Source organism: Salvelinus fontinalis, chromosome 14, assembly GCF_029448725.1.
Source record: "Salvelinus fontinalis isolate EN_2023a chromosome 14, ASM2944872v1, whole genome shotgun sequence".
NCBI classification, from domain to species: Eukaryota; Metazoa; Chordata; class Actinopteri; order Salmoniformes; family Salmonidae; genus Salvelinus; species Salvelinus fontinalis.
In genome coordinates this window covers 44068203-44094868 of record NC_074678.1, presented here as the reverse complement: position 1 = coordinate 44094868, position 26666 = coordinate 44068203, and the positions used below count along the sequence as shown (strand labels likewise).

At 42.1% G+C, this 26666-nt stretch overlaps 1 protein-coding gene and 1 long non-coding RNA gene across 6 annotated transcripts in view; one reads left to right on the top strand and one right to left on the bottom strand.

Annotated features, from left to right (window-relative positions):
* LOC129810942 (cAMP-specific 3',5'-cyclic phosphodiesterase 4D-like) overlaps positions 1-25522 on the top strand; it is a 121887-nt gene extending 96365 nt beyond the window's left edge. For all 5 annotated transcript variants that reach the window (XM_055861962.1, XM_055861961.1, XM_055861965.1 and 2 more), the window contains 8 exons: positions 7578-7750; positions 8940-9038; positions 9224-9388; positions 9695-9794; positions 9971-10125; positions 12538-12660; positions 17931-18113; positions 19064-25522. In XM_055861962.1, coding sequence (XP_055717937.1) covers positions 7578-7750; positions 8940-9038; positions 9224-9388; positions 9695-9794; positions 9971-10125; positions 12538-12660; positions 17931-18113; positions 19064-19621 — 1556 coding nt within the window. In that variant the 3' untranslated portion in view covers positions 19622-25522. The remainder of the gene's footprint in view (positions 1-7577; positions 7751-8939; positions 9039-9223; positions 9389-9694; positions 9795-9970; positions 10126-12537; positions 12661-17930; positions 18114-19063) is intronic.
* Positions 177-26593, bottom strand: LOC129810945 (uncharacterized). The gene is made up of 2 exons (XR_008752818.1): positions 26202-26593; positions 177-388 (listed from the first exon to the last, which is right to left on the bottom strand). It is a non-coding gene; the product is annotated as an uncharacterized LOC129810945 (long non-coding RNA).
* Positions 26594-26666: the final 73 nt, after the last annotated feature.

The following is a 26666-nucleotide window of genomic DNA, read 5'->3' as shown; positions in this document are numbered from 1 at the left end:
TTATACAGCCTTGGTCATAATGCTCTATAAATGTAGTCAAAGATGTTCATGAGTTGTGCATTATTATGCATAGCTCGTAAGGTATTAGAAATGCACTTAGAATGCATTATGAAGAGGGTATTCATAGAAAATGCTCACGGACAGGCTGTATCTATGAAAGGAATCGCAGGATCATGTTGTCTGATGCAAAGTTAAGGGATATTTATTACAAATACATGGCCCTCAGGCTGAAAATAACAAACACATGGTACGGGTGGCAATAAGAAGGCCTCCTCACAGAGACACCTTCACTCATGTTCTCCCAGGTCTTGAACCAGGAGACTTGAAGCCCCACCCCATAGCACTCCACTATATACCATTCCCACTGGTCACAGGTGCAGTTCGTCACCTGTGATGAGGGAAGAGAGAGAGGGAACAAAGAGAGAACAAATGATAGCACGACATAATGACATTTCATCTCACATTCATGCAAATACTTAAGAAAAACGTATCAGGGTGAAATTATGAAAGTATGCATATAATTGTACGTTGATGAAATATGGATTCTGGTACTGATGAGTCTGGATTCGAACCAGGGACTGTAGTGACGCCACTTGCACTGAGATGCAGTGCCTTAGACTGCTGTGCCACTCTAGATAGAGATAGCAGGCACCCTTAAGTATTCAGACCCTTTACTCAGTAATTTGTTGAAGCACCTTTCGCAGCGATTACAGCCTTGAGTCTTCTTGGGTATGATGCGACAAGCTTGCCACAGCTGTATTATGGGAGTTTATCCCATTCTTCTATGTAGATCCTCTCAAGCTCTGTCAGGTTGGATGGGGAGCGTCGCTGCACGGAGATTTTCAGGTCTCTCCAGAGACGTTAGATCGGGTTCAAGTCCGGGCACTGTCTGGGCCACTCAAGGACATTCAGAGACTTGTCCCAAAGCCACTACTGCGTTGTCTTGGCTGTGTGATTAGGGTCCTGTTGGAAGGTGAACCTTCGCCCCAGTCTGAGGTCTTGAGTGCTCTGGAGCAGGTTTTCACCAAGGATCTCTCTGTAATTTGCTATGTTCATCTTTCCCTCGATCCTGACTAGTCTCCCAGTCCCTGCCGCTGCTAAATATCCCCACAGCATTATGCTGCCACCACCATGCTTCACTGTAGGGATGCTGCCAGGTTTCCTCCAGACTTGACGCTTGGCATTCAGGCCAAAGAGTTCAATCTTGGTTTCATCAGATCAGAGAATCTTTTTTCTCATTGTCTGAGAGTCCTTTTGGTGCTTTTGGCAAACTATTGGCTGTTATGTGCCTTTTACTGAGGAGTGGCTTCTGTCTGACCACTACCATAAAGGCCTGATTGGTGTAGTGCTGCAGAGAAGGTTGTACTTCTGGAAGTTTCTCCCATCTCCACAGAGGAACTCTAGAGCTCTGTCAGAGTGACCATCGGGTTCTTGGTTACTTCCCTGACCAAGGGCCTTCTCCCCCCAATTGCTCAGTTTGGCCGGGCGGCCATCTCTAGGAAGAGTCTTAGTGGTTCCAAACTTCTTACATTTAAGAATGTTGGAGGCCACTGTGTTCTTGGGGACCTTCAATGCTGCAGAAATGTTTTGGTACCCTTCCCCAGATCTGTGCCTCGACACAGTCTCAGAGTTCTACAGACAATTCCTTTGACCTCATGGCTTGGTTTTTGCTTTGACATGCACTGTCAGCTGTGGGACCTTATATGGACAGGTGTGTGCCTTTCCAAATCATGTCCAACCAGTTTAATTTACAACAGGTGGACTCCAATCAAGTTGTAGAAACATCAAGGATGATCAATGGAAACAGGATGCACTTGAGCTCAATTTCAAGTCTCATAGCAAAGGATCTGAATACTTATGTAAATAAGGTATTTCTGTTTTTTATTTTTAATACATTTGCAATTAATATTATTTTTAACAGTTTTTGCTCTGTCATTATGGGGTATTGTGTGTAGATTGAGTTTAAAATGTTGTTTTATCCATTTTAGAATTAAGATGTAAAGTAACAAAATGTGGGAAAGGGGAAGGGGTATGAACATTTTCCGAATGTACTGTACAGTATATAATGTGTTGGAGTACTGAAAAGGCCAACATATTCAGAGGATGAACATAGGTTGCACGACGTGCAGTGTTTGGTTACATAGGCGCAGAGGTGCAACTTTGGTTTTAGAGGTGGGGGGGACATACCCTGGTGTGGGGTTTGGGGGTCCTCCCTCAGAATTTTGGGGGGCATTTCAAGCTCATTTCCTGCATTTCTACACAATCTAATATGACCCTTTTGGGGTCATTTTGTGGTCACTTATTGTAAATAAGAATATATAATATGTTTCTAAACACTTTTACATGAATGTGGATGCTACTGCACAAATATCATACCCCCCGAAAAATGCTAACCCCCTGTTATTGTAATGGTTAGATGTTAGCATGTCTTGGGGGTTATGATATTTGTACGTCTAACTTTCTCACTCATCATTATTCACAATTCATTCAGGGTTATCCATAGCGTCCACATTAATGTAGAGGTGTTTAGAAACATATTATACAGTTGAAGTCGGAAGTTTACATATATCTTAGCCAAATACATTTAAACTCAGTGTTTCACAATTCCTGACATTTAATATAAGTAAAAATTCCCTGTGATCAGTTAGGATCACCACTTTATTTTAAGAATGTGAAATGTCAGAAGTTTACATACACTCAATTAGTATTTGGTAGCATTGCCTTTAAATTGTTTAAATTGGGTCAAACATTTCAGGTAGCCTTCCACCAGCTTCCCACAATAAAGTTGTGTGAATTTTAGCACATTACTCCTGACGGAGCTGGTGTAACTGAGTTAGGTTTGTAGGCCTCCTTGCGCTCACACTATTTTTCAGTTCTGCCCACAAATGTTCTATAGGCTTGAGGTCAGGGCTTTGCGATGGCCACTCCAAAACCTTGACTTTGTTGTCCTTAAGCCATTTTGCCACAACTTTGGAAGAATACTTGGGGTCATTGTCCATTTGGAAGACCCATTTGCGACCAAGATTTTAACTTCCTGACTGATGTATTGAGATGTTGCTTCAATATATCCACATAATTGTCCTCCTCATGATGCCATCTATTTTGTGAAGTGCACCAGTCCCTCCTGCAGCAAAGCACCCCCACAACATGATGGTGCCACCCCCGTGCTTCACGGTTGGGATGGTGTTCTTTGGCTTGCAAGCCTCCCCCTTTTTCCTCCAAACATAACGATGGTCATTATGCCCAAAAGGTCCTATTTTTGTTTTATCAGACCAGAGGACATTTCTCCATAAAGTACGATCTTTGTCCCCATGTGCAGTTGCAAACCGTAGTCTGGCTTTTTTATGGCGGCTTTGAAGCAGTGGCTTCTTCCTTGCTGAGCGGCCTTTCAGGTTATGTCAATATAGGATACTTTTGTACCTGTTTCCTCCAGCATCTCTACAAGATCCTTTGCTGTTGTTGTTCTAGGATTGATTTGCACTTTTTACACCAAAGTACGTTCATGTCTAGGAGATAGAAAGCGTCTCCTTCCTGAGCGGTATGGCGGCTGCGTGGTCGCATGGTGTTTATACTTGCGTACTATTGTTTGTACAGATGAACATGGTATCTTCAGGCGTTTGCACCCAAGGATGAACCAGACTTGTGGATGTGTACAATTTTTTCTCTGAGGTCTTGGCTGATTTCTTTTGATTTTCCCATGATGTCAAGCAGAGGCACTGAGTTTGAAGGTAGGCCTTGAAATACATCCACAGGTACACCTCCAATTGAATCAAATTATGTCAATTAGCCTATCAGAAGCTTCTAAAGCCATGCCATAATTTTCTGGAATTTTCCAAGCTGTTTAAAGGCACAGTCAACTAAGTGTATGTAAACTTCTGACCCACCGGAATTGTGATACAGTGAAATAATCGGTCTGTAAACAAATTGTTGGAAAAATTACTTATGTGTATGTAAACTTCCGACTTCAACTGTATTCTCATTTATAATGAAAGTTGTTCCCCTGCATAGGAGTACATAAATATGCATATTTAGTCAGTCACGTCTGCTAGCCTATTAGCATGTCAGAATGGCATTCCTGGACACATTGTGTGGCATTGCCATGGAGACCATAATATTATTAGACTGGCTTTTGCGTCAGGACGTGTATGATCGTAAATTCCCTTTGGAGTGCCAGAGGACGCCCAGGGCGTTCGTAAATTCAGAGCTTATTGATCCGAGCGTTCGGACCTTACAATGGCAGTCAAACACCTACGCTAACTGGCTAAAGTTGGCTAGGTGCTAGCTACTTCTAGACACAAATGAGAAAACACCTCACTCTGACCATTTTACTCGTCCTAGTAGAGGTGGTTAAGCTGTTTTCATATTGTCTAGAGCGTTGGTGGCTGTAACCATGCTGCTGGCAACAATTTAATTACGTTTTTTTGCTGACGTTTACTGATACGGTCATATTCAATGGGGTGTTCGTAAAGTCACCAGTTATTCTGCAGGCATTGTTAGCAGAACGCACGCTTTAAAACTTCTTGTCAATAGGGGGGGGCGCTGTTTTCACTTTGGGGAAAAAATAATGTGGCAGAACAACTGCCCCCTCTCATTGCAGCCACAGAAGTTCAAGACCGACCGCGGTACTGCAGGCATTGTTAGCAGAAGACAGGATCCCCCATTATAGTGAATGGAAAAATTGCTATCTTTTTGTGTAATAAAAACATTCTAAATAAATACAAATCAAATACAACTCTAATTCAAGTGAACAGGAGCTTTCACACTAAACGATAACTACAAAAAGAGTGGAGAAGGATACCAATAGCTATCGTTTGGATAATTGTCTGAGTGAATACCCCCTCCACTCCTGTCCCCCCAACGATAAAACATTAACAACCAATCAAAAAGTTGTTCTCTAGAAGCATTATTGGTTCCTGGAGCGCGTGGCGAGAAGGCAGAACGCACCGTAAACTTGCCTGATATAGGACGAATTGGGAGAATGATGATCCACAACAAACTTGCATATCAGTATGAGAAGGACATATTTTCAGATAGTGTATGTTAACGCACGATACATCCTGACAAAATACGCACTATGACTGGCCTGCTAATGTGCCTTTCTGGACCTTGTAAACTGTAAAAGACTAGGCTAGATTATTATTATTTCGTAATGAAACATGCATTCAAAACGGTTATTGAAATGACATATTCAATGCCGTTAACAGCCTAGCCTAGAATGATTTACTCACTAGAAAAAAATCGAATTAAATGCATTATTGCATTGTGTTGATATAGCCTACGTATGATAATTTTCTTGTCCAAGCCAGACTGGGAGCGCAGCCTAGGGAGCACACAATAGCCTATCCCAGGCTACTTGTCATTTCATTATCTGATTTTTTTTTTTTTTACTTTCACTGTGTAAAATCATTGGGTAAAGGCTATTCACTGTAATATTAAGCCTAATATTTAGCTAATTCATTTAGGCTACATTTCTGTAGTCTGTCTTCATTCTTCATCCTTTCAGCTACAGGCAGCTATTCTTCTTTAGCTCTTGGAGTCCCAGGAAAAGCTAGACTACATTAGCTTAAATAATTAGTCTGCTAATGTACCTTTCTGGACCTTGTAAACTGTAGAGAATAGATCCATAACTGATCCAAATGGTTGCAAAATCAGGCCTAGGCTGGATGCAGTTATTTCAACATGAAGCATTAAAAACAGAACGTTTGAGCGGTTATTCAAATTAGCCTACATAGCTGCAGTTTACAGCCCTAGACAATAATTGTTTACTCAATTGATGACAATAAAAAAAGTCCACGTTGCACTGTGTTGTAGCCTAGGTAGAAACTGTTATTGTCTAAACAAACGTAGGACTAATCAATAGTGGAGTTTTGCGTGCCCGGGGACTGCAAAGCGCAGTCTGGATGAACACACTGATCTGCCATTTTATAATCTGTCAACCTTTTTTTCTTTCACTTTGACAGGTAAATATGTATAGCCCTAGTATTTAGCTAATGAAGGGCGATCTAGCTAATATTTAGCTTCTTACTTCGGCTACACAACTCTAGCCTCTTTCTCTTCCAGCCGTTCCCGTGTGCAATTGGCTATATGGAGGCAAGCCTCTCCGCTATTCCTCTTCTCTTGAAATACCAGGAAAAGCTTAAGATATTCAAGGTATTTTATACTATGCCTAGTAGCCTTTTTTTGTGTGGAGAGAAGCAGGGCTGCTGATTGCTCAATGTAAAACAGGTCTAGGCCAAATTAACTTTTGTGGAAATTTTAGGAGTGCGCGTTGGTGTGATCTTTGGCCAGTGATGATAACATTATTGCACTGATGGATTGCACAGGATATACAGAGAGATGAGCACAGTGAAAAAGAAGATTCAAACGAATTGACAACCATTCGAAAAATGGAAATCACTTCCAATCACTTAAGCAACGAGGCAAGCAATAACATGATGTAAAAGATACATAGGCAAAACAGCATTTGTCGTTAAATTGCTACATTTAAATACGAGTTTCTATATTATTTTTCTTTACATTTACATTGAAGGACAATTTGCAGTTGTCACTATGACAATGAACACACACTGAATGGTCTGTGTTACCACATTATTAATAGGCCTACAGCCGTTGATCAGTTGATTGACAGGTGTAGGCTACTGCAGAACAATCAACGATAAACGGCCCGCTGTTGTGGATGCTTACCAACGTTTATAGTTCTGTATAATGTTTTGTTATACAGTGCCTACAGAAAGTATTCATACCTCTTGACTTATTCCATATTTTGTTTTTACAGCCTGAATTCAAAATAGATTAAATAGGTTTTCTTCTCACCCATCTACACACAATGCCTAATAATGACAAAGTGAAAATGTGTTTTTAGAAATGTTTGCAAATGTATTGAAAATAAAATACAGAAATCAAGTATTCACACCCCTGAGTCAATACATGTTGAAATCACCTTTGGCAGCGATTACAGCTGTGAGTCTTTCTGGATAAGTCTCTAAGAGCCTTTCTGGATAAGTCTCTAAGAGCTTTGCACACCTGGATTGTAAAATATTTGCATTCTTGCATTCTCTAAAAAATTCTTCAAGCTCTGTCAAGTTTGTTGTTGATCATTACTAGATAGCCATTTCATGTCTTGCCATAGATTATCAAGCCGATTTAAGTCAAAACTGTAACTAGGCCACTCAGGAACATTCAATGTCGTCTTGTTAAGCAACTCCACACCACAAGAACTCTATTTTCATGTCGTCTGACCATAGCACCGGTTCCAATCCAAGTGCCAATGCCATTTATCAAACTCCAGGCGGTGCTATGGTCGGAGGACATGAAAATAGAGCTTGTTATATTTGTCACTGTCTGACTACCAGGAATCATTTTTGGTTGAGAGATTACATTTGCTGCAGAGTTATCGGTCGAAGCCGTATTCCTAGTCCAAGTCTAATTGATTTCTCACCTGATTTGTGATGGAAAAAGATTAGATTAGCTATAGTTATTAATATTAACAATCATCAACTGTGTCCCCCTATATTGGTTGAAAGAAATCTCTCTCTCTCTGTGTGTCTCTCTCTCTGTTTGTCTCTCTGTGTTTGTAGAAAAGCAGCAAGATGTGGAGATTATGTCTGGGTCTCTTAAAGACAAGGACAAGAAGAAGAGGCCCATGTCCCAGATTGTTGCGGTGAAGAAACCTGCTCTCAGCCCCAGCCTCGCCCCTACCCAGATCCCACGCTTTGGGGTCACCACCCTCCATGAGAGTCTACTGGCAACGGTGGGTGCCAAGCACACACACACTTACACAGACGGGCACAAACACACTCCAAGCTCAGTGGGTTAGAGCATGGTGTTGGCAGCTTAATGGTTTGTTTCCCGCGGGGATGACAGACCTTTGGATAAAAACGTCTGCTTAGTGACCGTATTACTATATGTGAAGAAAAACACATTACGTCTCAAGTTTTATTGCCACATGCACAAGATACATCAGGTGTAAAACAGTACAGTGAATTGCTTAACTATAGTTATAAAGAAACAGTTACATACTGTACAGGTCTTGTATACATGTCAGTGCAGTGCCAGTAGCGTTATTTCAATGTGCAGGGGTACTGGAGCGAATGAGGAAGGAATGTACATGTAAAGTCGCTGTTAGCAGGATAAATACCAATGGTAATAATAATAATGGTAATAAACAAAATAGCAGCATCGAATGGTAATACGAATCACTATAATTAATCAATCCATTTTGGCAGCAGCATATGTGGTGTGTGCATGGTAATGAGTGCGTGTGCGAGGTGTCAGTAGGGATTGTGTGAGCATGAGTACGTCGGTATGTGTGAATGTGAAGAACGTCAGTGTAGGTGCGTGTGGCTGAGTGGTAGAGACCATTACGTGCTTTCACACGTCAGACATGCTACAAATACTCTATGAATCTCTTCATTCCATCACTAAAACATTTTAGCGTTTTTATGACTGGAGGGCTTACAATAGTAAACATGGTGGTATAAAAGCCACTGGCCACAGGACCTTTATTTAGAAAAACGGCAATAAATGATTTGTACAATGGGTTCACCCCTCTCATTATGACCATAGGATTGTGGTACATGAAGGCACTGTTTTATGATCTGTCAATACTGTAATGTATGAGTGATATTGCGTAGCTACTGAGTTTGTTTACCCCATGTTACAGTGAAGAATGGATAAGTTACAGTACTTTAATGCTTATTGCTTGACCTGACCTTTAATGTTATTTATGTAATTCAGTTATCATCTACTGCCGTCAGTGACATCTTATAACGCATTATCACTTGTCACATCATCTGCCCTCTGGAGGATTGCAATTGGAAAAAGTCAGACTATTTGTGCCATTTTCATGTATTTTGCTATGCATGTTAAAAAAGTTAAAAAAATAAAATATTTTTGCCATACCAGACTTTTTCTCACTGAATGTTGTGTTGTCGTTCTAGGAATTTGAAGACATCAACAGATGGGGTCTAGATATTTTCAAGATAGCTGAATACTCTGGGAATCGGCCTTTGACGGTGGTGATGTACTCCATTTTCCAGGTATGAGTCTCCCATTACTTTGTAGCATTTTCTAGCATTCTCACCGAGGCGTTTGAATCTCTTAGTGTATTGTTTGAGTCCCGGTCTTGGCTACCCCGAATTCGCTGCAATACTTTAGCCGTATTTTCCTTACGTATTTGGTTTACTCTTCTGTGAGCCTGGTTTCTGTTGCTCCCCAAACTCAGGAGCGAGAGCTGCTGAAGAACTTTAAGATCCCAGCCGACACCTTCGTCACCTTCATGATGACCCTGGAGGACCACTACCACACCGACGTGGCCTACCACAACAACATCCATGCTGCCGACGTGGTACAGTCCACTCACATCCTCCTCTCCACCCCTGCCCTGGAGGTATGGGACGCTCCATTATGAGGAAGATTACAGAATGATGTTCAGCTATATTCTATATTCTAATCCAGTTAGTTGACTTGCCCTGTGCATGGCTTTGGATTTCATTAACTTTATCAATGCATATTGAGGGAGAAGGCATTTGTTCATGGTTTTAATAGTTTTAAGTTTTAAGGTTAAAAAAAAGATATCCCCACGTTAAGTGTTAATTCTTAGTAACACTTGTTTTTTTTAACCTTTATTTAACTAGGCACTTAACAGACATTTAACAGTAGTAGTAACACAAAAGTGTGTGTTGATTGTTTTCAGGCTGTCTTCACTGACCTGGAGATCATGGCTGCTCTGTTTAGCAGTGCCATACACGACGTGGATCATCCCGGAGTGTCCAACCAGTTCCTCATCAACACAAGTCAGTTCCATCCCTCACTAGCAATCTCACTGATTAGATATAAAGGAGCAAAATGTGTCTTGGATCTACTACTGTGAATACTACATTATAGCATCTGTAAGGCGTTACATCACTGAATACAGGAGCGCCTTGGAATTGTTGTTGCTTTACTAACGGTGTGGGTGTTCCTACTGTAGACTCTGAGCTGGCTCTGATGTACAACGACGCCTCGGTCCTGGAGAACCACCACCTGGCCGTGGGCTTCAAGCTGCTGCAGGAGGACAACTGTGACATCTTCCAGAGCCTCAGCAAGAAACAGGGACAGTCCCTCAGGAAGATGGTCATCGACATGGTGAGACACTGACTGAATGATTTGTAATCAGTTATAAATAACATTATATCTACACTACTCCCCGTTATCATAGTTAAACATGATAAGGAATTAGCTAACATCATAATAACATGGCCATTTAGCAAAACCTTTTCCCCAAAGTCACTTAACGGTACATTTAACACACACAAAACATTAGGAACTTACTCGTTCCATGACATTGACTGACCAGGTGAATCAAGGTGAAAGCTATGATCCCTTATTGATGTCACCTGTTAAATCCACTTCAATCAGTATAGATGAAGAGGAGGAGACAGGTTAAAGAAGGATCATTAAGCCTTGAGACATGGATTGTGTATGCCAGTCAGAGGGTGAATGGACAAGACAAAATATTTAAGTGCTTTTGAACGGGGTATGGTAGTAGGTGCACCGGTTTGAGTGCGTCAAGAACTGCAATGCTGCTGGGTTTTTCATGCTGAACAGTTTGCCGTGTGCCTCAAAAATGGTCCATCACCCAAAGGACATTTGGCTAACTTGGCACAACTGTGAGAAGCATTGGAGTCAACCCTTCGGAAACGCTTTCGACACCTTGTAGAGTCCATGCGCAGACCAGCTGGCTGGTGTGTTTACGGACATATTCAATCAATCCTTATCCCAGTCTGCTGTTCCCACATGCTTCAAGAGGGCCACCATTGTTCCTGTTCCCAAGAAAGCTAAGGTAACTGAGCTAAATGACTACCGCCCCGTAGCACTCACTTCCGTCATCATGAAGTGCTTTGAGAGACTAGTCAAGGACCATATCACCTCCACCCTACCCGACACCCTAGACCCACTCCAATTTGCTTACCGCCCCAATAGGTCCACAGATGACGCAATCGCAATCACACTGCACACTGCCCGAACCCATCTGAACAAGAGGAATACCTATGTAAGAATGCTGTTCATCGACTACAGCTCAGCATTTAACACCATAGTACCCTCCAAACTCGTCATTAAGCACGAGACCTTGGGTCTCGACCCCACCCTGTGCAACTGGGTCCTGGACTTCCTGACGGGCCGTCCAGGTGGTGAGGGTAGGTAACAACATCTCCACCCCGCTGATCCTCAACACTGGGGCCCCACAAGGGTGCGTTCTCAGCCCTCTCCTGTACTCCCTGTTCACCCACGACTGCGTGGCCATGCACGCCTCCAACTCAATCATCAAGTTTGCAGATGACACTACAGTGGTAGGCTTGATTACCAACAACGACGAGACGGCCTACAGGGAGGAGGTGAGGGCCCTCGGAGTGTGGTGTCAGGAAAATAACCCCACACTCACTTGAGGGAGCAGCCCCCTATCCACATCGACGGGACAGTAGTGGAGAGGGTGGAAAGTTTTAAGTTCCTCGGCGTACACATCACGGACAAACTGAAATGGTCCGCCCACACAGACAGCGTGGTGAAGAAGGCGCAGCAGCGCCTCTTCAACCTCAGGAGGCTGAAGAAATTTGGCTTGTCACCAAAAACACTCAAACTTTTACAGATGCACAATCAAGAGCATCCTGTCAGGCTGTATCACCGCCTGGTACGGCAACTGCTCCGCCCATAACCGTAAGGCTCTCCAGAGGGTAGTGAGGTCTGCACAATGCATCACCGGGGGCAAACTACCTGCCCTCCAGGACACCTACACCACCCAATGTCACAGGAAGGCCAAAAAGATCATCAAGGACAACAACCACCCGAGCAACTGCCTGTTCACCCCGCTATCATCCAGAAGGCGAGGTCAGTACAGGTGCATCAAAGCGGGGACCGAGAGACTGAAAAACAGCTTCTATCTCAAGGCCATCAGACTGTTAAACAGCCATCACTAACATTGAGTGGCTGCTGCCAACATACTGACTCAAGTCTAGCCACTTTAATAATGGAAAATTGATGTAATAAATGTATCATTAGCCACTTAAAACAATGCCACTTTATATAATGTTTACATACCCTACATTACTCATCTCATATGTATATACTGTACTCTATACCATCTACTGCATCTTGCCTATGCCGTTCGGCCATCACTCATTCTAATATTTTTATGTACATATTCTTATTCATTCCTTTACACTTGTGTGTATAAGGTAGTTGTTGTGAAATTGTTAGGTTAGATTACTTGTTAGATATTACTGCACGGTCGGAACTAGAAGCACAAGCATTTCGCTACACTCGCATTGACATCTGCTAACCATGTGTATGTGACAAAAAAAATTGATTTGATTTGATGCCCCGACAAATTGAGGCTGTTCTGAGGCCAAAAGGGGCTGCAACTCAATAAGGTGTTCCTAATGTTTTGTACACTCAGGGTATATTCAGCATGTGGCCCATGTGGGAATCAAACCCACAACACAACCCTGGATGTGGGCAGGACCATGCGTAAGTGTGATGAATGGGTATTGTCCTCTGCAGGTGTTGGCCACTGACATGTCCAAGCACATGAACTTCCTGGCTGACCTGAAGACCATGGTGGAGACCAAGAAGGTGACCAGTCTGGGAGTGCTGCTGCTGGACAACTACTCAGACCGCATCCAGGTCAGAGGTCATTCCTAGATTAGTAGATGCCACGGGCAGTGGCGGATTTACCATTAGGCAACTCAGGCAATTGCCCGGGGCCTCATATCATTAGGGTTCTTGTGAACTTGGCATCATTTTGTTTAATAATACATAATTTCTCTGTTATCTTAACTTTTGAACACTTGGGTCTATTAGCTATTATGACCCCTTTCCTGAAAGCTAAGACTTTCTATTTCCCTCTACGAAACTCATTAAGCTGGAAGGACACATTAGAAGGGACTGTGAGAAAACCACAATTGAAAACAATGCATATCTTTTTTTCTACACACATTATTACCATGATTATATTTTCCCGAACATCTATTAGCATACCTTTCCGATGCATTTCACTCATTTGTTATGTAAATACAAATGCACACCTTTCCCATATTCAAGTCATTTGACATATTTTCTGAAAGTTGGTTGCAGTTTGTATATGTGCTAGAATGGTTAAAAAGGCCATCAAATGTAGGCTTCCCGAGTGGTGCAGTGGTCTAAGACACTGCAGCGCAGTGCTAGCGGTGCCATTCTGGGTTCAAGTCCAGGCTCTGTCGCAGCCGACCGGGAAACCCATGGGGAGGCGCACAATTGGCCCAGCGTCGTCCGGGTTAGGGAAGGGTTTGGCCGGCAGGGATGTCCTTGTCCCATCGTGCACTAGTGACTCCTGTGGTGGGTCGCAGTGCACACTGACATGGTCGCCAGGTGTACAATGTTTCCTCTGGTGCTTCTGGGTTAAGTGGGCATTGTGTCAAGAAGTAGTGCGGCTTGGTTGGGTTGTGTTTCGGAGGACGCACGGCTCTCGACCTTCGCCTCTACCGAGTCCATACTGGAGTTGCAGCGATGAGACAAGACTGTAACTACCAATTGGATACCACGAAAAAGGGCACAAAAAAAGGCCATAAAATGTAAAAAAATATTTATCAGTTAATTATTGCTCGATATTCCAACGAAAATATCACATATAGTTATTGGCCCCAGAATTTCCACATCAGTGCATCCCTAAAACGAGATAGAAAGTATGTTGAAATTATAAAGGACCTACTGTATAAGCCTGTTTTAAAATAACTGCCCTTTTATGGCCTGCAAATGTTGTTTTTGACTAAGAAATCTGTCTGGGAAAAGATTTGTGCTGTTGAATTCTGAAAACCCGATGTGGCTCGAGACAAAATGATTGACCACCCCTGTTCTACAGTATGTGTGATACAAAACCTTTACTAGTGAAGAACATTTCAGTTAGCGTTTTCAGTTAGGTGTTTTCAGTTAGGCTTTTCATTCTGCTCCGTTCACCTAAATGAGCCGGCTCCAAACAGCTCTTCGTTCAGTAGCCATGATTTTCTTGAATAGACATGGGGGTGCCTCAGACTGGCCTCTGCATGGAGCCTCCAAATCACTAAGTCCGCCCCTGACTAGTGCTGAGCAATTTTTGCTTTTTGAGGTCGGTTCGGTTTTGGTTAGATTATTAAAATATAACCAAGTTTTTTGAATTTCGGTTTTTATTTTTTTATTAATTGCGCGATGCTTTATGTGGGCTGAATGCTGCAACAACACAGAATAAAACAATTTATAAAAGTCCCATGATGGTAGTGGCTCCCATTGCTACTTAGCATTTATTAACCATAATTTATTCATGTTACTTTAATAAAATATTTCAGTTGTTGCATATATTACATTTGTTTTATTTGATGAATGTAATATTTCATTCAACGTCATCAAATAATATATATAGAACTGCTGCCTATGCTGTCTGACAAAATCACAATTTTAGTAGTTCTTCAAAGTAAATAAGGCATACTTTTAAGACTGCTGAATACCAACTATCAATCACTTAGAAAAGGTTGGTGACCACTGATCTGAGTCAAGTTCACTTTCGCATGACTTAAAAAATGTAACATTAACCTACAGTTTTGTAGGAATGAGGTTTGTGCGGTAGGTCTAATACATTATCACAGCATATTGGCTATATGCCTGGCCTGCCAACATTGTTATTCTCAGACCATGTTATAAACTCAACAAAAAAATCAACTGCGTTTATTTTCAGCAAACTTAACATGTGTAAATATTTGTATGAACATAACAAGATTCAACAACTGAGACAAGTTCCACAGACATGTGACTAACAGAAATGGAATGTGTCCCTGAACAAAGGGGGTGTCAAAATCCAAAGTAACAGTCAGTATCTGGTGTGGCCACCAGCTGCATTAAGTACTGCAATGCATCTCCTCCTCATGGACTGCACCAGATTTGCCAGTTCTTGCTGTGAGATGTTACCCCACTCTACCACCAAGGCACCTGCAAGTTCCCGGACATTTCTGGGGGGAATGGCCCTAGCCCTCACCCTCCGATCCAACAGGTCCCAGACGTGTTCAATGGGATTGAGATCCGGGTTTATCGCTGGCCATGGCAGAACACTGACATTCCTGTCTTGCAGGAAATCACGCACAGAACGAGCAGTATGGCTGGTGGCATTGTCATGCTGGAGGGTCATGTCAAGATGAGTCTGCAGGAAGGAGGATGTCTTCCCTGTAACGCACAGCATTGAGATTGCCTGCAATGACAACAAGCTCAGTCCGATGATGCTGTGACACACCGCCCCCAGACCATGACGGACCCTCCACCTCCAAATCCATCCCGCTCCGGGGTACAGGCCTCGGTGTAACGCTCATTCCTTCGACGATAAACGCGAATCCGACCATCACCCCTGGTGAGACAAAACCGACAGTCCTGTCTAGTCCAGCGACGGTGGGTTTGTGCCCATAGGCGACGTTGTTGCCTGTGATGTCTGGTGAGGACCTGCTTTACAACAGACCTACAAGCCCTCAGTCCAGCCTCTCTCAGCCTATTGCGAACTGTCCGAGCACTGATGGAAGGATTGTGCGTTCCTGGTGTAACTCGGGCAGTTGTTGTTGCCATCCTGTAACTGTCCCGCAGGTGTGATGTTCAGATGTACTGATCCTGTGCAGGTGTTGTTACACATGGTCTGCCACTGCGAGGATGATCAGCTGTCTGCCCTGTCTCCCTGTAGCGCTGTCTTAGGCATCTCACAGTACGGACATTGCAATTTATTGCCCTGGCCACATCTGCAGTCCTCATGCCTCCATGCAGCATGCCTAAGGCACGTTCACGCAGATTTAAAGGGACCCTGGGCATCTTTCTTTTGGTGTTTTTCAGGGTCAGTAGAAAGGCCTCTTTAGTGTCCTAAGTTTTCATAACTGTGACCTTAATTGCCTTAAAGCTGTTAGTGTCTTAACTACCGTTCCACAGGTGCATGTTCATTCATTGTTTATGGTTCATTGAACAAGCATGGTAAGCAGTGTTTAAAGCCTTTACAATAAAGATCTGTGAAGTTATTTGGATTTTTACGAATTATCTTTGAATGACAGGGTCCTGAAAAAGAGACGTTTTTTTTTTTGCTGAGTTTGATAACCGGTCAATCACGATTGACTGGTCGATCTTCAAGGCATTCCTAGTCTATCACCAAACACTTCTGTAGAAACGCCAACGATGAAGGCTTACACTTCTTTTCGGGCAGGTAGCGTGCCAGATGTTGACGTGTGAGTCATCACTCCAGAGAACGCGTTTCCACTGCTCCAAAGTCCAATGGCGGCGAGCTTTACACCACTCCAGCCGACGCTTGGCATTGCACATGGTGAACTTAGGCTTCTGTGCGGCTGCTCGGCAATGGAAACCCATTTCATGAAGCTCCCGACGAACAGTTCTTGTGCTGACGTTGCTTCAAGAGACAGCCCCTGGCTGTCCCGTTCAGTGAGGTTGTGTTGCCTACCACTTTGCGGCTGAGCCATTGTTGCTCCTAGACGTCTCCACTCCACAATAACAACACTTACAGTGACCGGTGCAGGTCGAGCAGAAATTTGACTAACTGACTTGTTACGGTGGCATCCTATAATGGTGCCACGTTGAAAGTCATTGAGCTCTTCAGTAAGGCCATTCTACTGCCAATGTTTGTCTATAGAGATTGCATGGCTGTGCTCGATTTTATATGCCTGTCAGCAACAGGTGTGGCTGAAATAGACGAATCCACTAATTTGAAGGGGTATCCACATACTTTTATATAAAGTGTAAGTCAAGACATAGTGTCATGTAAATGTAGGTTTCTACATAAATACCTGAAATAGAATTGACAAAATATAGAGTACAGGTCAAAAGTTTTAGAACACCTACTCATTCAAGGGTTTTTCTTTCTTTTTACTAATTTCTACATTGTAGAATAATAGTGAAGACATCAAAGCTATGAAACAACACATATGGAATCAGGGAGTAACCAAAAAAGTGTTAAACAAATCAATATATATTTGAGATTCTTCAAATAGCCACCCTTTGCCTTGATGACAGCTTTGTACACTCTTATCATTCTCTCAACCATCTTCACCTGTAATACTTTTCCAACAGTCTTGAAGGAGTTCCCACATATGCTGAGCACTTGTTGGGTGCTTTTTCTTCACTCTGCGGTCCGACTCATCCCAAACCACCTCAATTGGGTTGAGGTCAGGTGATTGTGGATGCCAGGTCATCTGTTGCAGCACTCCATCGCTCTTCTTCTTGGTAAAATAACCCTTATACAGCCTGGATGTGGGTTGGGCCATTGTCCTGTTGGGGAAAAAACAAGTCCCACTAAGCCCAAACCAGCTGGAATGGCGTATCGTTGCAGAATGCTGTTGTAGCCATGCTGGTTAAGTGTGCCTTGAATTCTAAATAAATCACAGAGTGTCACCTGCAAAGCACCCCCACATCATAACACCACCTCCTTAAAGTAATGATGGGTTGTCGTTTCTCTTTGCTTATTTGAGCGGTTCTTGCCATAATATGGACTTGGTCTTTTACCAAATAGGGCTATCTTCTGTATTCCCCCCTACCTTTTCACAACAACCAATTGGCTCAAACGTATTAAGGAAAGAAATTTGACAAATTAACTTTTAACAAGACACACCTGTTAATTGCATTCAAGGTGATTACCTCATGAAGCTGGTTGAGAGAATGCCAAGAGTGTGCAAAGAGAATGCCAAGAGTGTGCCTCATCAAGGCAAAGGGTGGCTATTTGAAGAATCTCAAATATAAAACACTTTTTTGGTTACTACATGATTCCATATGTGTTATTTCACAATTTTGTTGTCTTCACTATTATTCTACAATGTAGGTGTTCTAAAACTTTTGACCAGTAGTGTATATGTAATTTAAAAAATATTCTGAAAAGATCAAAGCAATAGATTAACGTCCTTTGTGCTTGTTTCAAGGTCCTGCAGAACATGGTTCACTGTGCTGACCTGAGTAACCCCACCAAGCCACTGGACGTCTACCGCCAGTGGACGGACCGCATCATGATGGAGTTCTTCACCCAGGGGGACAGGGAGAGGGACAAGGGCATGGAGATCAGCCCTATGTGTGACAAACACAATGCCTCTGTCGAGAAGACCCAGGTACTGTACAGCGCATGTGCATAGCATACAAGTAGTGTGCACGCAGGCTCTCTCATTCATGCAAATCTGCAAACCCACCCGCAGATCTTTGGCACTGCTTAACAGACCCAGTTGCTTACAAGTTATTGTCATACTGTCTGTTTGAACCCATCAAAACAGTGTGGGGCCATACTCGTGAACTTTTGCTAAAACCATTGGTTTAAATCATTGGTCTTACATTTCTAGCTGCTAGTTTTTCTCATTGGCCAACCTGGCAAAATTTGCCACGATGCTGGGGACGGCCAGCTGAGCAGATAATTCGATCTGGAAACTAAATAAGGAATCAACCTTAAAGGGTATAGCCACCATCCAATTGCATTTGTTAAACAGGTCAACATGGTCACCAGAGGGAGATTGTTAAACCATCCAACTGCTTGGTTAAGTGGAGTGTTCCAATTTATTTTGCATGATGCTTCCATGGCTAAGCTATTGATGTTCCACAAAATTCGAAAGGCAGTAAGGCACATTTCTGCATATATGACCAAATTCTACGTTTTTGCTTACCGTTTCATACACATCCATGTGCTTTTACGGGGATTATACGTTTATATTTTTAGCTACATCCATCGTAAAAATAAATCGAAGATGGAGGTCTTGTCAACTGGTTGTATTTTTTCCAAACCATTATGACTGATTGGGGGCACAGTTCGCTAAGACAGTTGGCTCAAAGTTCAATGGATACTTTAGTGAGAAAGTATTGGGATCAGATCCAACTACGTAGACAATTTTAATTGGCTGATAAGAATTCTGTTACTGGATATCGCATTGTGGCAAATTTTGCCAGCATGGTTTATGAGAAAAGCTAGCAACTAGCCGTTTGAGACCAATGGTTTAAACCAATGGTCTTAGCAAAAGTTCACAAGTATGGGTCTTTGTGCATTTACATCTCTCATATTTACTCCCCCCTGCAGGTGGGATTCATAGACTACATTGTCCACCCTCTGTGGGAGACGTGGGCTGACCTGGTCCACCCTGACGCACAGGACATTCTGGACACGCTGGAGGACAACCGGGAGTGGTACCAGAGTATGATCCAGCGCAGCCCCTCACCCACCCTCGAGGACATGGACCTTGACGGGGGGCCAGGGGCCCTGGAGGCCATGGCGGGGGGTTGCTGCACCTCCACAGGGGACAAGTTCCAGTTTGAACTCACCCTGGAGGAGGAGGAGGACGAGGGCGACGTCGAGTCAGACCTGGAGAGCCCACCTGAGGAGGAGATGTCACAGGGGGGAGAGACCTCTAGGAAGACCCCGGCCCTGTCTCAATCCCCAGAGCCCAGCAGCAGCACCAGACACCGGCCCCCCTCCCCTCACCCTGGCCGGGCCTTCAGTCTGACCACCATGTCAGTTAGGAGCCCCGGCCATCTCAGGACGTTGAGCCCCGGGCTGGACGGGGACGACAGAGACGATAGGGACAGAGAACTGGGTCAGGAAGGCAATAGTGTAGCGTACCTACGGCTTGGCACGTAACACCAACCCTAGCCCACCCAGCACCTCATTCAGTCCCTGCCTTGGTTTGTGGGTCCCAGCAGCAATTGGACGTGCAAGGTGGGCTTTTTAACAACAGTATGTAATGACAACAGTCCCTTTACACTGAAGACACCTTTACACTGACCACTTTCGTTTAATCTTGTAGAACAAGAAGTATCGTTATATCCTCTTTTTTTCTCCTTTGTGCCAGATGGGACTTTTTAGTCCTGCTTTCTGTAGTTGATTCTAGGGGTAAAGTGTCAGAAACAGACTGCTGTATATGTCTAGCTGATCAAAGGTAGAACTAATTACATGGCTAACCAGTCTCACCAACGTCTCCTGATGGAGCAAGGAATTCTACTGAGAAAATGTCTTCCTCAAAATGATGGAATATAGATCTATTCAATAGAATATTGTAAGGATTGTGATCAATTTACAGGGTCTTAGAACTGTTGCACCATACAATTAGGGGGATTATATTTGTTTGAATTCAGTAAGCATAAACTAGTATATTTTATTTAGTTTCTGAGAGTTCTGTGAATGATAAGTTTAACCAAATCCAGTATGTACCTGAATAGTGAGATAATTGTGACTTAAACCTCAGGGTATGGAGAGAGAAATGATTTTAATGTAGCACAGACTTCTTGGTTACCCCTTAACCTAGACTGCCTGTTTCGAGTTGTCGCTGACGACAAACGTTTCTTAGAACTTCAAGAGGTTCAAGTTATGCAAAAAGACATAACTGATTGACATGTGTCTGGCGCCCTCTATTGATCTAAATTAAAAGTTTGAGTTTGAGAACTAAAGCAAGTTAAGTATGTAGGATGAAACAAACAGTACCAGTATAATTATATACAGTGGGGGTCTGAAGTTATTGACACCCTTGATACAGACTAATTTATAAGAATCTTTAGGGGTGTCAATAATTCTGACCCCTACCTTTTAGGTGAAAAAAAAAGTCCTTTTTTTTAGCACACAATATAGCTCAGTATTTTCATTATTTATTTTACACAGTCAGTATTGCTATTCTTTATCAAGGGTGTCAATCATTTCAGACCCCACTGTATACAAGTCAAGCATTTAAAAATGTCCTGAAGTACTGTGGTTGATTGGGTTGTTTTATATCTAGACAAACACCACCTACACTCAGATTTGTAAAATTGTATTTGTTTTTATGGGATCATGTTTTACGTTTGTGTCACATTTTTAAATATGATATGAAATGGTTCTGTTTTCTTTTATATATTTGGGATGTCCTCACTATGTCTGATTGTCTCTGTGCTTTGTAAGCATAGTTATCAGGGTGCCTCCACCATCCAGTAGCACTTTACAATCTCTGTTGTAAATGAATTCAGTTCTGAAGCGCTTGAGCCAAACCATGATTCGACTGGACAGCTTACTGAAGGTTGTGTAGATCTGAGAGGACTGGATAGGTGTAATAAATGTGGTAAACATTCCACCTAACCTATCAGAGTGGTTAAATTGTGGTTAAATTCTCATATACTGTAGCTTAAACCTATGAAATCCTGTCAGATCTCCACAAGTGTCTAGGGTTTAGGGGCTATGGGTTGTTTCTGGACAGGGCCGTAGAGTAGACTAATAAGGGGTTTTGTCCAGTAGGGTGCGATGCTTTGAAAGATGCAGATAGAAATGTAGTGAACAGAGTTGATATGATTCCCTGTAATACACAACAGAAAATCATGTCTGTATTGACATTTGATAACTTCCCATTTGCCTGAATAAGCCCCTAATGTCTTGTTTAATTTGTTCTTGAGGGAAACAAGTTTATAGGGAAAATTGTGCCACAAGTGTTTGGAATTTGAACCAACGCATCTGCCAGCCTAAGTCGTTATGAAATGTTTAACACAATGTTCTCTCTGAACTGTTGATTGTATTCATGTTATTTTATCAATTGTTAGACTTATGCTAATTTTTTGAATGGGAAATGTTGCACCTTAATACGTTGGATGTAATGCTTCGACTTAAATGCTACATTCAATTTTGTCAAGTTGATCAATGTTCTGCTCTTCACAGGGATACAGCTTTTATCTACAGTATGCGAATGCCAATTGACTACAGCAAAACACTGAAACATCCATTTTCCACCAATACTGTACAACTTTTAACAAGTATGCAACAGGGAAGGACCGACAGGAATTGTAAGACGCTGGAGAATATACTTATACCCCCGATGTACAGTACACCTTCTCATTCAAGGGTTTTTCTTTACTTTTACTATTTTTTACATTTTAGAATAATAGCGAAGACGGCAAATCTATGAACACATGGAATCATGTAGTAACTAAAAAATATATTTTAGATTCTTCAAAGTAGCTAAGCTTTGCCTTTGACAGCTTTGTACACTCTTGGCATTCTCTCAAACAGCTTCATGAGGAATGCTTTTCCAACAGTCTTGGAGTTCCTACATATACAGTTGAAGTCGGAGGGTTACATACGCCTTAGCCAAATACATTTAAACTCAGTTTGTCACAATTCTTGACATTTAATCCTTGTAAAAATTCCCTGTCTTAGGTCAGTTGGGTTCACCACTTTATTTTAAGAATGTGAAATGTCAGAATAATAGCAGAGAGAATGATTTATTTCAGCTTTTATTTCTTTCATCACATTCCCAGTGGGTCAGAAGTTTACACACGCTCAATTGCTTAACTTGGGTTAAATGTTTCAGGTAGCCTTCCACAAGCTTCCCACAATAAATTGGGTGAATTTTGGCCAATTCCTCCTGACAGAGCTGGTGTAACTGAGTCAGGTTTGTTGGCCTCCTTTCTCGCACACGCGTTTTCAGTTCTGGACACAAATTTGCTATGAGATTGAGGTCAGTGTTTTGTGATGGCCACTCCAATACCATGACTTTGTTGTTCTTAAGCCATTTTGCCACAACTTTGGAAGTATGCTTGGGGTCATTGTACATTTGGAAAAGACCAATTTGTGACCAAGCTTTAACTTCCTGACTGATGTCTTGAGAAGTTGCTTCAATATATCCACATACTTTTGCTTCCTCATGATGCCATCTATTTTGTGAAGTGCACCAGTCCCTCCTGCAGCAAAGCACCCCCACAACATGATGCTGCCACCTCCGTGCTTCACGATTTGGTTGGTGTTTTTTTCTTAGGTCTTGGCTGATTTCTTTTGATTTTCCCATGATGTCAAGCAAAGAGGCACTGAGTTTGAAGGTAGGCCTTGAAATACATCCACAGGTACACCTCCAATTGAGTTTGAGTTTATTTTATTTTTACAGGGACAGTGCACATTAATCATTACTCAAATAATGTCAATTAGCATATCAGAAGCTTCAAAAGCCATTACATAATTTTCTGGAATTTTCCAAGCTGTTTAAAGGCACAGTCAACTTAGTGTATGTAAACTTCTGACCCACTGGAATTGTGATACAGTGAATTATAAGTGAAATAATCTGTCTGTAAACAATTGTTGGAAAAATGACTTGTGTCATGCACAAAGTAGATGTCCTAACCAACTTGACAAAACTATAGTTTGTTAAAAATAAATTTGTGGAGTGGTTGAAAAACGAGTTTTAATGACTCCAACCTAAGTGTATGTAAACTTCTGACTTCAACTGTATATTCTGAGCACTTGTTGGCTGCTTTTCCTTCACTCTGCGGTCCAACTCATCCCAAACCTCAAATTGGGTTGAGGTCTGGTGATTGTGGATGCCAGGTCATCTGATGCAGCACTCCTTGGTCAAATAGCCCTTACACAGCCTGGATGTGTGTTTTGGGTCATTGTCCTGTTGAAAAACAAATGATAGTCCCACTAAGCCCAAACCAGATGGGTTGGCGCATTGCTGCAGAATGCTGTGGTAGCCATGCTGGTTAAGTGTGCCTTCAATTCTAAATAAATCACAGACAGTGTCACCAGCAAAGCACCAACGTACCACCTCCTCCATGCTTCACCTTGGGTACCACACATGCGGAGATCTTCTGTTCACCTACTCTGTGTCTTTACAAAGACACGGCAGTTGGAATCAAAAATCTCAAATTTGGACTCATCAGACCAAAGGACATATTTCCACTGGTCTAATGTCCATTGCTCGTGTTTCTTGGCCCAAGTAAGTCTCTTCTTATTATTGGTGTCCTTTAGTAGTGGTTTCTTTGCAGAAATTTGACCATGAAGGCCTGATTCACGCAGTCTCCTCTGAACAGTTGATGTTGAGATGTGTCTGTTACTTGAACACTGTGAAGCATTTACTTGGGCTGCCATCTGAGGTGCAGTTAACTCTAATTAACTTATCCTCTGCAGCAGAGGTAACTCTGGGTTTTCCTTTCCTGTTGAGGTCCTCATGAGAGCTAGTTTTATCATAGCGCTTGATGGCTTTTGCAACTGCACTTGAAGAAACTAACAAAGTTCTTGACATTTTCCGGATTCATGTCTTAAAGTAATGATGGACTGTCCTTTCTCTTTGCTTATTTGAGCTGTTCTTGACATAATATGGACTTGGTCTTTTACCAAATAGGGCTATCTTCTGTATACAACCCCTACCTTGTCACAACACAACTGATTGGCACAAACGCATTAAGAAGGAAAGAAATTACACAAATTAACATTTAACAAGGCACACCTGTTAATTGAAATGTATTCCAGGTTGCTACATGATTCCATATGTGTTAATAGTTTGTCTTCACTATTATTCTACACTGTAGAAAATAGTAAAAATAAAGAAACACCCTTGAATGAGTAGGTGTTTTAACTTTTGACTGGTACAGTACATAGAGAAGAATCAGTGGAGGCTGCTGTGGAGAGGACGGCTCATAATGCTGGCTGGAACAGAGCGAATAGAATGATGGAAACCATATGGAAACCATATATTTGATACCATTCCACTTATTCCGCTCCAGCCATTATCACGAGCCCGTCCTCCCCAATTAAGGTGCCACCAACCTCCTGTGATAAGAATACCTCCCATTTTAAAGCGATAGGACAGTGAAATTTGAAATGAACAGTACTTCCAAAAAAGTTCAACAGCTCCAGCTTGGTAAACTTGCCTGGGAACTAACACTAAAAAATATTCCCCCTTACTCTTTTCCTGGTAAGGCAGGAGAAGATTACATTAGTATTCATACATACTGTATTTTGACAGTATTCCATTCACTCAGCTGTTTGGTCATGAATAAGATAACAGCTGAAATAAGAACCTTGTGATGGGGAGGAGCTCAACTGTATTGAGGGTAAAACGTACATAAATCAGTGCCATTCAGTGTTAAACGTGTTGGCGGAGACGTTAGAATGATGATCATTTGTTCCCTTGGTCCCTTTATTGCTTTGCTCTGAAACAGTGACACACGATGGTATGCCATTACCGTTGTACTTTTGTTCTATGTCCGTCTTTTCATCCTCAATGTTGTTCCAAGTCAGATATTTATTCGTAGTATATTTGTGTCTGTCAAAATGTAAGTACTGTAAAAAGAGATCTTGACGATAGAATCCGTAGTTGTGACTTGCATTTTTGGACTAATATATACCCATCAGAACCTCAAATATAAGCTTGTTTTACTCCAATGTTTGTAAACAATGTAAATGTAAACAAACACTGTATAGCCTCAAAACATGGTTCAAACTATAATTTTGATATCATGGAGGGTCAGTCCCTTGCTTCCATAGCTCAGTCTATGAATTAGAGTGTGGGTACATTTCTCCAGGCCCATTCCTTTTTATTTATTTATTTAGTTAGTTACTTTGTTGTTTCAATTAAGGATTCTAGCTTTCAATACATTTTTCTGGAGCCTAAAAAAATCAAGTATACCTTTCAAAATGTATACATCTACCGCTCCAATATTTGTTTAGAGAGTTTGATTATCATTTTTAAAGCCCAAAGTTTCTGGAGTTCAAGTTGTTCAAAGTGAAAATGCCAATAAATATGGAAACCTGTATGCCTATAAAATGTATCATTTTTGTGCATATTCTTAAATCTGTCTGTGCACAATTAGTTAATTTATGTTTTATTGAATCCCGGCCTAATCTTTAATTCAAATATTATTCTACATGTTAATATACTACATGTCAATTTGAACGCGGGATATTATTGGCAATGCAGCTTTTAAAGGTAGTGTTCCTGCGTGTGCAGAGATCATTCACCGTAAACGCTGCATGTGTCGGCTCAGCGTTAACCGACAACTGCATAGCAGACCGTTTATTTAAATTAAACCATGTCAGAACTGTAACTTCGTTGGAGCTGTCAACTCCAAAGCGGCTCTCGGCGTTATACCCATCGAAGACGTTACCATTAGATGCACCAAGTCGCATTAGTAAAAACGGAGAGGAAGAGGCGAAGCGTCTTGCATTTGTCCATGAAAATAAGACCACGAAGTTAAGATTTTTTTGATCGAATCGAGTAGACGATTCGGAATAGTTAGTTTGTTACGAATGCACTGATATGAGTGGACGTGCATGGCATTTACAGGAAGGGGGCTTACCTCCCTGTGGACAAATATGGGTGGTCATTACATTTTTGCTCAGCACATGACCAAGTACCTGTTGATCACAGTTTACAACTTTAAATGTAATTAATATTAAACAAACAAGGACCAGTAACCCCCCTGCAACTCACCTTGTACAATTTGCAGAACCAAGTTGAAAAGCGATGACAAAGCTTGGTCCTGAAAGTCACGTCCTGTGTGAAGGGAAAGCTCGGCTTCAAACTGATGCACGAGAACGCCCTGAAGACCAAAGCTCTCAGTCCGGCCAAAACACACGTCCCCTGGGTTACTATTAATGGGGTAAGAAGACCGTGCCGGGACTGAAACTAGGTGCACAATGTAGATAACATGGCTATAGTACAGCTAGGGGTGAGTATCTACTGTTTATCAACAATGGGGTTACCGAGTAATGATTTTTGAGCGGATACAGTGCTATTTAAAACTCTTAAGTGTATAGCCGGTCATGCAATCAAACACCATGTGCCGACGTCAAGCCTGTACATTGACATTCCACTTCCTTCTCCTTTGCTGCTTGGCAGGAATACACAGATGACTGTGACGTCGGCACATGGTGTTTGTTTGCATGAGAGGAGAAC